The sequence below is a fragment of the Manis javanica genome, chromosome 5 (assembly GCF_040802235.1).
Source record: "Manis javanica isolate MJ-LG chromosome 5, MJ_LKY, whole genome shotgun sequence".
In the NCBI taxonomy this organism is placed as follows: Eukaryota; Metazoa; Chordata; class Mammalia; order Pholidota; family Manidae; genus Manis; species Manis javanica.
In genome coordinates, this window is record NC_133160.1 from 43,128,340 (window position 1) to 43,144,147 (window position 15,808).

At 42.9% G+C, this 15,808-nt stretch overlaps 1 protein-coding gene across 5 annotated transcripts in view; it reads left to right on the plus strand.

Moving 5' to 3' along the window:
* Positions 1–8,748: 8,748 nt before the first annotated feature.
* Positions 8,749–15,808, plus strand: part of ZNF133 (zinc finger protein 133) — a 34,548-nt gene continuing 27,488 nt past the window's right edge. Inside the window, exons 1-2 of one of the 5 annotated variants that reach the window (XM_037022492.2) lie at positions 8,750–8,873; positions 10,176–10,247. In XM_037022492.2, coding sequence (XP_036878387.1) covers positions 10,203–10,247 — 45 coding nt within the window. In that variant the 5' untranslated portion in view covers positions 8,750–8,873; positions 10,176–10,202. The other 4 variants (XM_017641895.3, XM_037022493.2, XM_073236961.1 and 1 more) reach the window with 4 other exon arrangements.

Here is a 15,808-nt window from a genome sequence, read left to right on the forward strand (position 1 = left end):
TTATACTCCACATATGAGTGAAATCATTTGGTGCTTGTCTTTCTCTGCCTGACTTATTTCACTGAGCATAATACCCTCTAGCTCCATCCATGTTGTTGCAAATGGTAGGATTTGTTTTCTTCTTATGGCTGAATAGTATTCCATTGTATATATGAACCACATCTTCTTTATCCATTCATCTACAGATGGACACTTAGGCTGCTTCCATCTCTTGGCTGTTGTAAATAGTGCTGTGATAAACATAGGGGTGCATCTGTCTTTTTCAAACTGGGCTGCTGTATTCTTAGGGTAAATTCCTAGAAGTGGAATTCCTGGGTCAAATGGTATTTCTATTTTGACCTTTTTGAAGAAACCCATACTGCTTTCCAGAATGGTTGAACTAATCTACATTCCCACCAGCAGTGTAGGAGGGTTCCCCTTTCTCCACAACCTCGCCAACATTTGTTGTTGTTTGTCTTTTGGATGGTGGTGATCCTTACTGGTGTGATGAGATATCTCATTGTGGTTTTAATTACCATTTTCTGATGACTAGTGATGTGGAGCATCTTTTCATGTGTCTGTTGGCCATCTGAATTTCTTCTTTGGAGAACTGTCTGTTCAGCTCCTCTGTCCATTTTTTTAATTGGATTATTTGCTTTTTGTTTGTTGAGGTGCGTGAGCTCCTTATATATTTTGGATGTCAACCCTTTATCGGATCTGTCATTTATGAATACATTCTCCCATACTGTAGGATGCTTTTTTGTTCGGTTGGTGGTGTTCTTTGCTGTACAGAAGCTTTTCAGCTTGATGTAGTCCCACTTGTTCATTTTTGCTTTTGTTTCCCTTGCCCAGGGAGATATGTTCATGAAGAAGTTGCTCATGTTTATGTCCAAGAGATTTTTGCCTATGTTTTTTTCTAAGAGTTTTATGGTTTCATGACTTACATTCAGGTCTTTGATCCATTTTGAATTTACTTTCGTGTATGGGGTTAGACAATGATCCAGTTTCATTCTCTTACATGTAGCTGTCCAGTTTTGCTAGCACCATCTGTTGAAGAGACTGTCATTTCCCCATTGTATGTCCATGGCTCCTTTATCGTATATTAATTGACCATATATGTTTGGGTTAATGTTTGGATTCTCTGTTCTGTTCCACTGGTCTGTTGGTCTGCTCTTGTGCCAGTACCAAATTGTCTTGACTACTGTGGCTTTGTAGTAGAGCTTGATGTTGGGGAGCGAGATTCCCCCCACTTTATTCTTCCTTCTCAGGATTGCTTTGGCTATTTGGGATCTTTGGTGGTTCCATATGAATTTTTTTTTTTGGTATCATTAATCTACAATTACATGAAAAACATTATGTTTACTAGGCTCCCCCCTTCACCAAGTCCCCCCCCCACATACCCACCCCTTCACAGTCACTGTTCATCAGCATAGTAAAATGCTGTAAAATCACTACTTGACTTCTCTGTGTTGTACAGCCTTCCCCGTGCCCAACACACACTATACATTCTAATCATAATGTATGATGCCCTTTCTTTTTCCCCAACCTTGTCCCTCCCTTCCCACCCATCCTTCCCAGTCTCTTTCCCATTGGTAACTATTAGTCCATTCTTGGGTTCTGTGATTCTGCTGCTGTTTTTTCCCTTCAGTTTTCCTTTGTTCTTATACTTCACACATGAGTGAAATCATTTGGTACTTGTCTTTCTCCATCTGGCTTATTTCACTGAGCATAATACCCTCTAGCTCCATCCATGTTGTTGCAAATGGTAGGATTTGTTTTTTTCTTGTGGCTGAGTAATATTCCATTGTGTATATGTACCACATCTTCTTTATCCATTCATCTCTGGACATTCATCCATGATGGACATTTAAGTTGCTTCCATATCTTGGCTATTATAAATAGTGCAGTGATAAACATAGGGGTTCATCTGTCTTTTTGAAACTGGAGTGCTGCATTCTTAAGGTAAATTCCTAGAAGTGGAATTCCTGGGTCAAATGGTATTTCTATTTTGAGCATTTTGAGGAACCACAATACTGCTTTCCACAATGGTTGAACTAATTTACATTCCCACCAGCAGTGTAGGAGGGTTCCCATTTCTCCACAACCTCACCAACATTTGTTGTTGTTTGTCTTTTCGATGATGGCGATCCTTACTGGTGAGAGGAGATATCTCATTGTGGTTTTAATTTGCATTTCTCTGATGACAAGCGATGTGGAGCATCTTTTCATGTGTCTGTTGGCCATCTGAATTTCTTCTTTAGAGAACTGTCTATTCAGCTCCTCTGCCCATTTTTTAATTGGATTATTTGCTTTTTGTTTGTTGAGGTGTGTGAGCTCTTTATATATTTTGGATGTCAGCCCTTTATCGGATCTGTCATTTATGAATATATTCTCCCATACTGTAGGATATCTTTTCGTTCTATTAATGGTGTCCTTTGCTGTACAGAAGTTTTCAGCTTGATGTAGTCCCACTTGTTCATTTTTGCTTTTGTTTCCCTTGCCCAGGGAGATATGTTCATGAAGAAGTTGCTCATGTTTATGTCCAAGAGATTTTTGCCTATGTTTTTTTCTAAGAGTTTTATGTTTTCATGACTTACATTCAGGTCTTTGATCCATTTTGAATTTACTTTCGTGTATGGGGTTAGACAATGATCCAGTTTCATTCTCTTACATGTAGCTGTCCAGTTTTGCTAGCATCATCTGTTGAAGAGACTGTCATTTCCCCATTGTATGTCCATGGTTCCTTTATCGTATATTAATTGACCATATATGTTTGGGTTAATGTTTGGATTCTCTATTCTGTTCCACTGGTCTGTGGCTCTGTTCTTGTGCCAGTACCAAATTGTCTTGATTACTGTGGCTTTGTGGTAGAGCTTGAAGTTGGGGAGCAAGATCCCTCCCACTTTATTCTTCATTCTCAGGATTGCTTTGGCTATTTGGGGTTTTTGGTGGTTCCATATGAATTTTTGAACTATTTGTTCCAGTTCATTGAAGAATGCTGTTGGTAATTTGATAGGGATTGCATCATATCTGTATACTACTTTGGGCAGGATGGCCATTTTGACGATATTTATTCCTAGCCAAGAGCATGGGATGAGTTTCCATTAGTTAGTGTCCTCTTTAATTTCTCTTAAGAGTGTCTTATAGTTTTCAGGGTATAGGTCTTTCACCTTCTTGGTTAGGTTTATTCCTAGGTATTTTATTCTTTTTGATGCTATTGTGAATGGAATTGTTTTCCTGATTTCTCTTTCTATTAGTTCATTATTGGTGTATAGGACCATATGAATTTTTGTACTATTTGTTCCAGTTTGTTGAAGAATGCTGTTGGTATTTTGATAGGGATTGCATTAAATCTGTAGATTGCTTTGGGCAGGATGGCCATTTTGACAATATTAATTCTTCCTAGCCAAGAGCATGGGATGAGTTTCCATTTGTTAGTGTCCTCTTTAATTTCTCTTAAGAGTGTCTTGTAGTTTTCAGGGTATAGGTCTTTCACTTCCTTGTTTAAGTTTATTCCTAGGTATTTTATTCTTTTTGATGAAATTGTGAATGGAATTGCTTTCCTGATTTCTCTTTCTGTTAGTTCATTGTTAGTGTATAGGAAAGCCACAGATTTCTGTGTATTAATTTTACATCTTGCAACTTTGCTGAATTCCGGTATTAGTTCTAGTAGTTTTGGAGTGGAGTCTTTAGGGTTTTTTATGTACAATATCATGTCATCTGCAAATAGTGACAGTTTGACTTCTTCTTTAACAATCTGGATTCCTTGTATTTCTTTGTGTTGTCTGATTGCCGTGGCTAGGACCTCCAGTACTATGTTGAATAGCAGTGGGGAGAGTGGGCATCCCTGTCTTGTTCCCGATCTTAGAGGAAAAGCTTTCAGGTTCTTGCTGTTAAGTATGATGTTGGCTGCGGGTTTATCATATTTTTTTTCACTTTTAAAAATACAGATACAAATACCATGTCTGAGATATTATGCTGATTGTTATTATCAAATGAAATTGGATGTGTAAAACACTTAAAACGGTGACTGATACAGAGCAAAAGCATTCTGTAAACGTTAGCTATTATGACTATATAGTAACAGACAAAAAGCAACGCATGGAAAAAGGGCTTGTCAGTCTGTGCTGCCTTGTGGGAGAATAACAAATCATTTCTCTTTGACGTTTTGAAATATTAAAAACAATAATAAGGGTTCAAATGACTCTGAGGACGCTTGGAGGCCTGGGAGCTCCAGGCTGTGGCCCCCTGCTGTAAGCCATTGAATCCCCTCACTGGGGGTCACTGCTCTCACACAGGACTCTGATGCTCCTTCATCCACTGTGTCCATGTATGTACCGTGGCGTGAAGGTCATGCCCCTGCAGCCCTCCACCCTTTCTTATCACTCAACTATACAAACATATCCTATCAACTAGTACTAATGGATACATACCTGTAGTCCAGTTAATTGACAACTGTTTGCTAAAACCACAGGCTTCTTTAAAAAAAAAAGGCTAATTCCATTTACATGAAGATTTAGGACAGGAATCACTAGTTTAGTGATTCGTTTGAGACTGTGAGCACTAAGAGATATAAGGGAACTTTCTGGAGAGATGGGAAGCTTCTGTATCTAAGGAAGAGTTTGGGTTTCATGGGCCTGGCATTTGTCAAAAGCCATTAAATGGTACACTTAAGATATGTGCATTTCATTGTAGTTTTACTTAGAAAAAGGACTGTGAATAAACATTGAATTCTAGTTAGTGATAGGCATGCTGATTAGGGGTGAAGTGAACTGATATCTAGAACTTTGAAATGCCTTAAAAATTAGATGTACTGATGGATGGAGGGATGACAGAGAGGAATGTGACAGAAAACAGAGTAAAATGTGAACTAGGGTGGGCATGTGGATATTCACTGCACAATTTTCTCAACTGTTAGAAAGTTTTTATATAAATGTTGGGAGGAAAAGAATTAAGGTAGGTTCAATTATTTATTATGTTTAAATATGTTACTTCAGCTTATCCAGTTTTCAATATTTTACTTTGTTAAAGGGCATTCATTACAGTTCTCCAAAGCATTCTGCATAGCGGAAAGCTAATACCTCAGTGGTACTTTCCCTACTAACATGGCTGGACGGTAATTACCTGCACACGTCCTTCTCCCAGCCGTTAGTCTGTGCTGCTGGAGGGCAGGGCATGCAACCCATTCATTTAATGAGCCCTGTGTGTGGTGTGTGATGGGCACCTCATTAAGAGCAGGATTGTTTGGTCAGACAGGGGTTCAGATGTGGGTTCTGTAACTTTCTGGTTGCCACCAGCTCTGAGCTTCTGTGTCCCCATCCTTAAAAAGGGGGTAATCTCCATTGGGCTGTTCTGAGGGCTCAGCGAGATGATGTGAATGAAGCATAGTGTCTGGTTCCTGAAAAGAGCTTAAAAAATAGTATCCAGTACCTGAGATTGAGTCACACCTGGGTCATTGGGCCCTCGGAGACTACTGGGGACTAAAATCCCAAAGGAATCATGAGGTAGTGATTGTTTATCTTCATAGAGACACCTTGTTAAGCCATTTCCAGGAGAGACCTTTGGCTCCTTCTGTAGTTGGCTTTATCCACACCCTCTTTGTCATTTACAGCCTCCTAGAGTTTCACACCCCAGCCCACACCAGCAGCTTCTCCCCTGCTGGGGAGCTCAGGTTCCAGACTCCCAATCTGCATCTTATCAGAATCCCCAGCATATCTGTGTTTGAGCAGCTCTGGTCTACATTGACTTTTCCAATGACTCCCAGATGCTCATCAATAATAAATCTCATTTGTCTTTACCAAAGGTACCATCAGCCCTTTATTCTCTGTATCTTACTTCCTTTTGCCCCTTATCTATTTATTCTTCAGGATCTGCTCTTCACTGCTGCTGGCATTATCGTAATTTTTAAAAAATCTGATCACGATGCTCAGCCTTGCTTAACTATGAATATAATAAAAAAATTTTAACTTGCTAAGGGGCAATAGGCATTTCTGAAAATATCAAATATATAGGTACATGGATGCATTATTTAAATAAAAAATTAATACATCAATAAAGCTCCTTTCTTTTAACAATCAGGTTTTGTGTTGTTATAAGCTTGCCAAAGCACAGGATGGAGTCTGGACACCTCATCCAGGCAGGTGAGGAGGTTGGTGGAGCCCCAAACTCCCTCACTAGCCTTGCCTCTTACTGTTTCCCACCTCATGTTCCACTCCCCCATGCTCTCACAGCTCTCCAAAGCTCTGAATCGCCCCGTGACACTGAGACCTGGGGGTTGCGCATCCATCTCTCACTGTTACCTGGAACACTGTATTTTCTCTTTTAAAATAGCATCCTGTTTACATACCTAGTGCCAACTGGAAAATATGGAAGAACTGATGGCACTGGAAAATTGTAACTTTGTAACCATCATGGTAAAGATTGGCTTAGGCAAGAATCATTGAGGTGGTCTCAAAGTTACCTCTCCAGAGTTTACAAGGGAAATAACAGAAACTGACAAGGGAGAAATCGGGACCACCAGAGGTGATACTCTGAGAGGGACACAACTCCCCGTAAGTCAGTACTCTGACCAGGATCATACAACCTAAATCTAATCATATGGGACCTGAAACAAACCTCAAGTGAAAGATGTTCAACTTCCAAAAAAGACCCCAATTTTTCAAGAATGTTATTGTCATAAAGGACAAAACGGAACAAAAACTGAGAAATATCCTACACTGAAGGAGACTGGGGACATGACAACTAAGCTAAAATCCTAGACTGGATTCTATATTAGAATGAGGAAACATTATTGGGTCGATTGTTAAATTGGAATATGGGTGGTAGGTTATGTACAAGATTCACTTCAGTGTTAAATATTGAACATCATGTAAAATAGCTCCTTATTCTTAGGAAATGCATGCAGACATATGGTATATGCAACTTGTTCACTAATGGTTCAGGAAAAATGTGTGTGCGCATTCAGGGGGTACAATCAGAGTACATATGGTATATTCTGTATTTCTCAGATGTGGGGAAGTCAATATAACAAAATGTGCCTGAAGTTCTAATTTAAAGTTGTAATTAATTCCACCAGAACAAGATTAACTAGATAATTTAGTGAGTATTATTAATGTCCTATAACCTAACATCAGCACAGGTATGTATTACAAGTTTACAGAAAAGCTAAAATACCATATACCTCAAATATTTGTGTTGTATTTCTAGGATAACAGTAATACCAATCACTTATCTTTATATTTTTTAATCCATTAAATTATTTTATCTCAAAAGTGGTTACTGAGTATCCTTAGCTTATGAAGTATATTTTTGTGAGTCAAGGAGAAACATAATTACCTTTTCTATGGATGAACCTTATCACAATTGGGGCTGATTTTTTAATTTGCTAATGAAAACCTCCCTCACTGAGGCCAGGACAGTCTGCCCAGTGGCACTCTGACTTGGATTCCTTCTGCCTTCCCACTAGCCTGTTTCCCTCCAACTCTTCATCTTGCCTCTTTCCTCAGGGGAGCTCATCTCGGAAGTCTTCCTTTGGTCTCCAGGCCCAAGATCACAGCCATCTCTGCCTTTTGCACAGAACAAACGTCACTGTACACTTAAACACAGATATCCTTGATACTGTATGTTGTTAACAGCTAATTTCTTGAATGACTGAGTCATGGGTGGGGCAGAGAGGGATGACGACCGCGGTTCCAAGCCTGGACACTTCTGCAGGGCCAGGGATGAACTGAATTCACAACGAACAGGGCAACGGGGCAAGAGAAAGAATGGATTCACTCTCCAAGAAGTTGTTTTAGGAGATTCTTGTCTCTCACTAGCTCTCCGGGCCACGTGGACATTTTCTTGGTCTTCCTAGAGAAAGACAAAATCTTGGAAAACATAGCTGATGAAGGTAAAGAGAAGTGAGAAAGCGTCCGGGTGGAAACGCCCTCCCACGGGTGAAATGGGTCTTACCCTCCGGCTCCCCCATTGGGGTATCCCAGACGACACTAGCACTGCCCCATTCTCAACCAGAACCTGGAGCACAGCCAACCAAGCCGACGGCGGGCTCTGGCCCAAGCAGTGATCTGAAAGTGAGGTTCCTGTGCCCCATGAAATAGTTTGCCTATAACTTCGTGGATTCCAACAGAGAAAAAAGGTCTCCGGGTACCCGTGATCGGGTGGTCGGGTTGAAAGCGTGCGCTCAGAACCCGGGTCGGCCTCCTAGCAGACGTGAGACTTCGGGAAGACTGCTGTTTCTCTCAGCTTCGGTCTCTCCATGGGTTTAAATGGCGTTAAAGGGGTCTGTGAGCAGGACGAGCCCACGCCTGCCCGGCGCTCGCGGAATAGCGAGCCCCCAGGTTTACAGCCCCTCCGCCAAAGCAGGACCACCTCACAGACCGGCCGCCGACCCCCGCCAGTCTCAAGGGAATTGAAGCTCTTCTGACGCGTCATTTCCGCGATCTCGGAGGCGGGCCCAGAATCGAATGCATAAGTTACTGCAGGGGTCGCTGGGGCTTGTAGTCGTTGAGGGGGAGGCGTTAGGGAAGGTGTTACGCAGAGCGGGGAGCTTCACCTGAACCCTCTACGTGTTTTGTGAACATGGTTTTAAATAAAAAGAGGGGAGATCCAGGTGCCACAGTAGTCATCCTCCAGCGACCGGAGCACGTTGTCTTGAAACGGCTCCCTCGGAGTTCAATGGGAACAGTTGGCGCTCAGTGCGCTCCTGGATGCGCCGAGCATCCTGGGAGGTATGGTCCCGGGCCACGCCGAGGGTTCTGGGTAGTGTAGTTCCGGCGACCTACTGAAGTGGCGTCCCAGCTGGTGGTTGGGTGACCCCTTGTTCTTTGGTGGCGCTGGCGAGTGGGGTTCCAGCGGGACCCTTGCCTCAGTAGTGCCCTTGCGCGCGCGGAAAGGTAGGTCATCAAAGACTGGGCTGTGGGCTGGGGCTGGGGCAGTGCAGATGGCGGGGAGAGGAGGGAGGGTGGGGACGCGCTGTCGTGGCTCAGGCCGTGCTCTCCCGGATGTCTTATTTTGGGGGTGTGGGCGCGCATCTCCGGGGGACTGGGATGAAGCTCAGTCGTGAAGCCCAGTGATGGTGGGTGCTGGGCTCGGATCTTTTGTGCTGGGTGTCTTGTGGGTGGGGACAGGTTCGGTTTGGTCGAAATCGCGATTTTGGGAGAGGGAGGAACGCTTATTGAAACAAGTCCTCAGGTTTTGGGGGTTGGGGGAGTTGGGTAAGTACACTTTTGGGGATCTGATATTTCCCAGGTGGTGCTGTGGGATCCGCCCCTGGGGCCATGTGTCAGAATTTTTGGTGGGTGGGCACTGAGTCTTATTTCGGGCCCAACTACCCCTCAGCTTTGCTGTGGAGGAGCAACGCTCGGGCTGCCTCGACCAGACGTCCCCGGGTTGCACTGGGTGTGAAGTGGCCATTTTGGCGTGATCTTGGGGTCTCTGTTTGGCTAGTCGTCCCTGGTTTCGGTCCTTGGAGGAAGAGGTGGGGCAGGGGCGCTCTGGGCAAGTTTTTCTGAAGTCCTGAGACCACAGGAATCACGGATTCCCACATCTCTGGTAGGCCATGCTTTGGATTTTAAGTTCCATTTTAAGTTTTTATTATGGAGAAATTTCAAGAAGTCTGAAGTAGAACTCTGTAGATGCATAATGAGATTCAGTGCTTATCGCCTTGTGACCGATCTTGATTCTTCTCATAACGGATACACTGAGAATTCTTACAGCCCACAGTGGCTCACCATCACTGCCTTTACTGGTTAAGAATATGGCCTCTCCAGTCCGAGTTCATCTAGGCTCCATCTCCTTGGGCAAGAGACCAACCTCACTGTACCTCAATTTTCTCACCTATAAAATGAGATACAGATCATACCTCACTGAGTTGTTGTAGTAGAATGAGGTAAAATTCTTACAGTGGCCTGGAACAGCCTCTGGTATATACTAAGTGCCAAGTTAAGTATTAACTTGCCTTATTAAGAACCAAGGTGAGAGAGGGTCAGTTCATGCTCAGCTTCAGCAGCCTGTGAGGGCAGGCTGTGTTTGCAGTCCACATCCTAGCTGTGTTCCCAGCAAGATGCCCACAATCTTTTCTTCTGTGGCAGGTCAATTCCTGGTGCCTTTAAGGAAGAGGAAGCCCTAGTCTGCTGGAGCTTGAGGGTTTCCATGGACTCCCCTGAACACTTCTTGTTCTTGTTCTGCCCCCACAGCTCCTGTCTGCCCAAGAGAACTGCCTGATGGGCACAGGGAGGATTCCTGGGCTCCTGACAGCCCAGCTTCAGGTGGGAGCCACTTACCAAACCACCGCGGGCTTTGCTCAACTTTGGTATCTTATGCCATCCAATGGCACATCCCATCAGAGCCCCAGCTGGTTTCCCCAGGAAGTGAGGCCTGTTGTAAGGATGACAGTTTTCACAGGGACTGTTCTTCAGACTTTGTGGCCCCTGTTCATGACCCCTCCACCCCAGCATTTGATGGACTGCTCACACGCAGGGCTTGTCTGCTCTGGAGTTACCACTGTGCTGTTCTTGCTCCGTCCAGTGCTCTCACTCTTTTCGCTGCCAGAGGAGTTGCAGCACATCCCTTCACCTGCAGATGCTTTGGTGGGTGTCTAATGGATAAGGGCTTCTTGTTGTAACAGAATCACAATTTCATGGTTACACCCAATGAAATTAAGAGTTCTTTCCCCAGTTGTTTTAAAAAAAACCTTTTTATTTTCCCAGTCAGAATAGCTCTGCTCAGAGGCAGGTAAGGGACACGTATCTGGAATTCAGTGTGGTGGTTTTCCCTGTCTCTGCCTCTTTCCCTTCGTTTCTTCTGACCTTGCTGATCTAAGTTAAGAGCTACAGTTTCTACCTGTGGTACAAGCTGGGCCTCTTGCCGTTTCCTTGCCTCTTTGTTCTTTCTAACCTTACCTCCCATCTGTTGTCTCCTATCAATTCCACCTGTACTCTACTCCTTGATTCCTTCTCATTCCCTTTGCACTCCTGTACACCCATGCTTCCTGTCTCTTCTCCACCTTCTTGTCCTTCCTTTCCCCCACCTCTTGAGTTGGGCTCTGAAATAGAAATACTGATCCTGTCATTCAATCTGCTAGGAAGAGACTTTCTAACTGTCTGTTTGTTTCTGTCCAAACTCCAGAGTCAGACTGCCTAGGTTCAAATCTCAACTCACCATACTCCAGCTGTGGCCATGAATGTGTTACTTTCCCTCTCTAAGCCTTCTTTTCTTTATCTGAAAAATGGGGATCATAATGGCGTCCACCCCACAGGAATCTTGTATGTGATAACACTAGTGATGATGTTAAAGCACCTGGTACATGGAAAATACTCAATAGTCATTAGTTAGGATTATTATTATTGCTTCCAACTTCTCCAAGTCACCGTTTCCATCTCCTCCCTACCAGCCATCCTTGTCAGACCATTTTACACCTGCATGGAGATACATTCTGTTGTGTGCTTATTTTCCATGCCCCTCTGCTTCAGTATAAACTCCCATTCAGACATCGTCATTCCTGGATTTCCCCAGGCAGTATCCCCAGGCTCCCTGTCAGCAGCAGAACATTTGATGCATCAGGGCTGCCCCACTGGGCTGTGTGGTAGTTCTCTGAGGGTTGGGTACCTCATCTTGCTCCTTTTGAGTCACTGATAGATTACCTGGCACCTCATTGGACCAAGTGGGTGTTGCCACGCGAAGACAGGAGGTGTTGTCCTTACCAGTCGGGAGGAGGGTTCACATGGGGAGTCTGGTTAGCACGGTGTGGGCTGGGCATTATTAGAGTGAGCTCTAAATGACAAGTTAGTGTGGCCTTGATCTGAGGGCAGGAGGGGCCACTAAAGGGTTTTGAGCAGAGCAGTGACCGTGATTTCCCCCTCCACCTGTGGGCCTGTGTCTGCTCTCCTTTAGGGCAAACCACTTGCGAGACTTGCTCGTACTTGCTGTTCCCATTTCTTGCCTTTCATTGTGTTTTACATATTCCAGTGAGGCTTTTTCAGCTCTGTCCACTAAAAAATATTCTTATTCTTGTCAAGGTCACAGTGATTTCCCAGTGGCTAACTGCCTCAGCCAGTTCTCAGCAACATTTTACATAGCTACATCAGTCTTCCTTGTTAGAATATCCTTTCACATAGTTGCTCCTGGCTTCCAGGCTCCCTTCCCTCAGAAGCTGCTCCCCCTCTGTCTCTTTTGCCGGCTTCTTTTCTCTCAGACCCCCACCATGGAAGGCGCTGGTGCAGTCCTTAGCCCTCTCCTCTTCTCCAGCCACAGTGTCTCCTTGGTGGCCCCGTCTTCTCTCAAAGCCTTAAGTGCCATTTCTCTGAGGCTCAGCCTGAACCAGTGCTTTAAATTTCAGTATTCTACTGACTACTTCACATTTCCACTTGAGTATCTCCTGGGCATCCCAAACTTAATGTGTGCAGAGAACGCTGATACCCCCCCGAACGTGCCGCACCACAGTGGCATACTGACAGTTCATTCTTGGAGATCAACTCTGAGAGGGAGCAAGACATAGTGACTCCTTCCTTCAGACTGCTCAGTCTCAGAACCGTGGAGTCATTCTCAGCTCCTTTCTTGCTCTTACACTCCATCTGCAGTAAACAATCTGGACTCTTAACAGTTCTCTTCAACCTCTGCTGTTGCCACTGATCCAGGCCACCAGTTCACCTGGATGATCAGTACCCCTCAGGGGATCTCTTTTCTTCTTCCCTTGTCCCCCTAAGGAATATTAATCAGTACAGCAACAAGAGGGATATTCTAAAATGTCACTCAAATCATGTCTTGCATTTGCTCATAACCCTCAGCATCAAAACCAGTGTCCTACAGGGCTGGGGAGCATCTCCCCCAACACTTACCCTGGAACTTCGTCTCCACCACTTGGTCTTAGTCACAGCATGCAGTGAAGTGTCTCTACCTTGACTGTGCACTGTTCTCTTGCCTACACTGCTTTTTTCAAAGTTACACATTTGACTCATTCTCTCACATTCTTTAGATTTTTTGCTCAATCACCTTTTCAGAGAGGCCTTCCTTAACCACTGTTAAAATTCCAAACCCCAACCCACTTCTGTAACTTCTATTTTCCTTCCCTGTTATATATCTCTTCATCTCACTCATCACTTTCTGATGTACTGTGTGTTTTATTTATTAATTTATGATAAATTTATTAATTTATGATGAGAATTTCATATCAATGAAGGCATTTCTCTGTTCATTTATGTATCACCAGTGTCTAAAATAGTGCCTATCACACAGTAGGGGCTTAATAAATACTTACCAAATGAGTGAATAATCCTTAAATATCTAGAGCTAGTTCTGGGAGGAATGGATGAAGCTGACTGGGTGTTGGGAGGAGGTCTGCAGAGACTGTCAGGAGGGGATCTTACTGTTGTCCTCATCCACCAGCTGGTGTGCGGTAGGGAGGAAATGAGGATCTCAGGTGGAAATCAGTCAGCCTCGGGAGCTGATTTCACGTGGCAGGTAAGAAAGTAGTCACAGTGATAGGGAAGATGTTTCTGTCACTAAGAAAGCTGAGCAGGGAGAAGGCACAGCATGTCTGGAAGGGTTCTGATTACTGATTGCTGTACAACAGAACACCCCAAAACTTAGTGTCTTAGAAGAACCCTTATACTTTAATCTCTCACAGTTCTTTGGGTACTCTGGGATCAGCTGGGTAGTTATAAACTTGACGGTGGCCGCAGTCACTTGGGGACTTTCTGGGTTGGAACAGCCAAAATGGTTCCCTTGCACATTTGATGCTTCACAGGTTGACCGGAAGGCGGGGGTCAGCTGGAGCAAATGGCACTTGTTCTCTCTCCATGCAGTGTCAGGGCCTCTGCCACTGCGTGCTCTCTCCAGCAGAGAGGTTGAACTTCATACATGGCATCTTGGGCCTCACAAAAGCTTCCTTAATACTTAAGCCTGTAACTGGCACAGTGTCACTAGGGCCACATTTGTTGGTTAAAGCATGGAAGAGCCCAGTCCCAGGGAGCTCCCAGTGTTTGAAGCATAAAATAGTGATAATATTCTGTTATAACCCATGGTAAGATATGAATCCATACAGATATAAGTAAATAATTGAATAAATAAATGGAGGAAAAGGGACAGCTCTTCCCTATGAACAGTTCCAGTTAATGGATTTAGAGTGAAAGTGAGAAACAGAACATTGTCATTGGCTAAACCCCACATATGTGACTGTTGCATGCAGGTGCCACAAATGTATGCTGAAGTTATTGGGTGGAAGTTTGAGGAGAAGTAGGATATTTGTATAATCTCAAAGTATCTCTCCCAAGATACTATAAAGGAAAAAACAGTGACTTTACAGTGGAAAAACCCAGTAGACACTGTCTTAATCAAATGATCAAGACCAAGGTTAACATCATCAGTAATGAGACAGAGCTGTATGGTGAACCCTTTGCTATGTTGCACTGAGGTAACCTTTTGAGGTAACCTAGCCGAAAATGAAGTAACCACCTCTAATCATGAAAAAACATCCTACAAACAAAAGTGAAGTAATATTCTTCAAAAGTGTCAAGTTCACAAAAGATAAAACACAGGAACTGTCACAGATTGGAGGAGACTAAACATACATGATAACTAAATGCAATGTGGGAACCTCCTTTGAATCCTGGACCAGAAAAAGGACCCTAATGGGAAAAACAGGCATAACTTGATTAGGATTAAAGTTTAGTTAACAGTATTGTGTAAGAGTTAATTTTTTGGTTTTGATCATTGTACTGTACTAAGATGTTAATACTAGAGAAAGTTGGTTTAAGGTTATATGAGAACTGATACTTTGTAACTTCTCTGTAAGTCTAAAATTAGTTCAAAATAAAAAGCTTTCAAAATCTATCAGTTTTATGTTCTTTAGTTGTTTTGTTATGTAAGGAATGGGTGTTGAGTTTTGTTAAGGAATGTTTCAGCATGTGTAAAAGCAATCATGGTTTTTCTCCTTTAATCTGTTAATTAATATGGTAAATTATAGAAATAGTTTTCTTAATACTGAACCAGTCTTGACTTTCTGGTCAAATCCCACTCTATCATTGTGAAATATTTTCTTATGGTGTTGGAATCTCTCAGCTGGGCCCCAACCCTCAGTGCAGTCAAAAACCCAGTAAGTCGGCTCCCCAAAAACTAAACTACCAACAGCCTGATGTTGACTAAAAGCCTTACCAATAACATAAACAGTTGATTAACACATACTTTGTATATTATATGTATTATGTTATATTCTTACTGTAAAGTAAGCTAGAGAAAACCAAATATTTTTTCAAATTGTCACAAATCTCCAAAATATTTTTCCAGTATATTTATTGAAAAAAATCCACATGGTTGAAACCCATGTTGTTAAGGGCCAACTGTAATTTTCTGTTTGAACTTTCATCAAGTTTAGTTGTCAACATTATGGTTGCTTTATTAAAAGAAGGAGAGGGAGTTTTTCTTCATTTTTCAGTGCTCTGGGACAGTAAGTGGAGTATTGTGATGGTCTGGTTTGAAAGTTGGGCAGAATTCCTTTGTGACCATGTAGGGTCAATTTCAGTAATTTGTATTTCCTTGGAAGTTATTCACTTGATCCACGTGTACAAATTCATTTTCACAGAGGTCTGAAAAGTACTTCTGTATGAATTTATAAAACTTTTGGTGAGTCATTATTAATTTCCCCTTTGTTGTTATTTTTAATATGCTTTCTCCCTTAAGTTAGCCATTTTTTAGTAGATTTTCTTTATTAAGTTAGCCAGTTTGTTTTACTAATTTTCTAAAGAAATTAGGAGTTGACCTGTAGGACTTTTTTTCTGTTCATTAATTTCTGCTTTTATTTTTTGTTAAGGAGTCTGAAGCTATAAATTTTCCT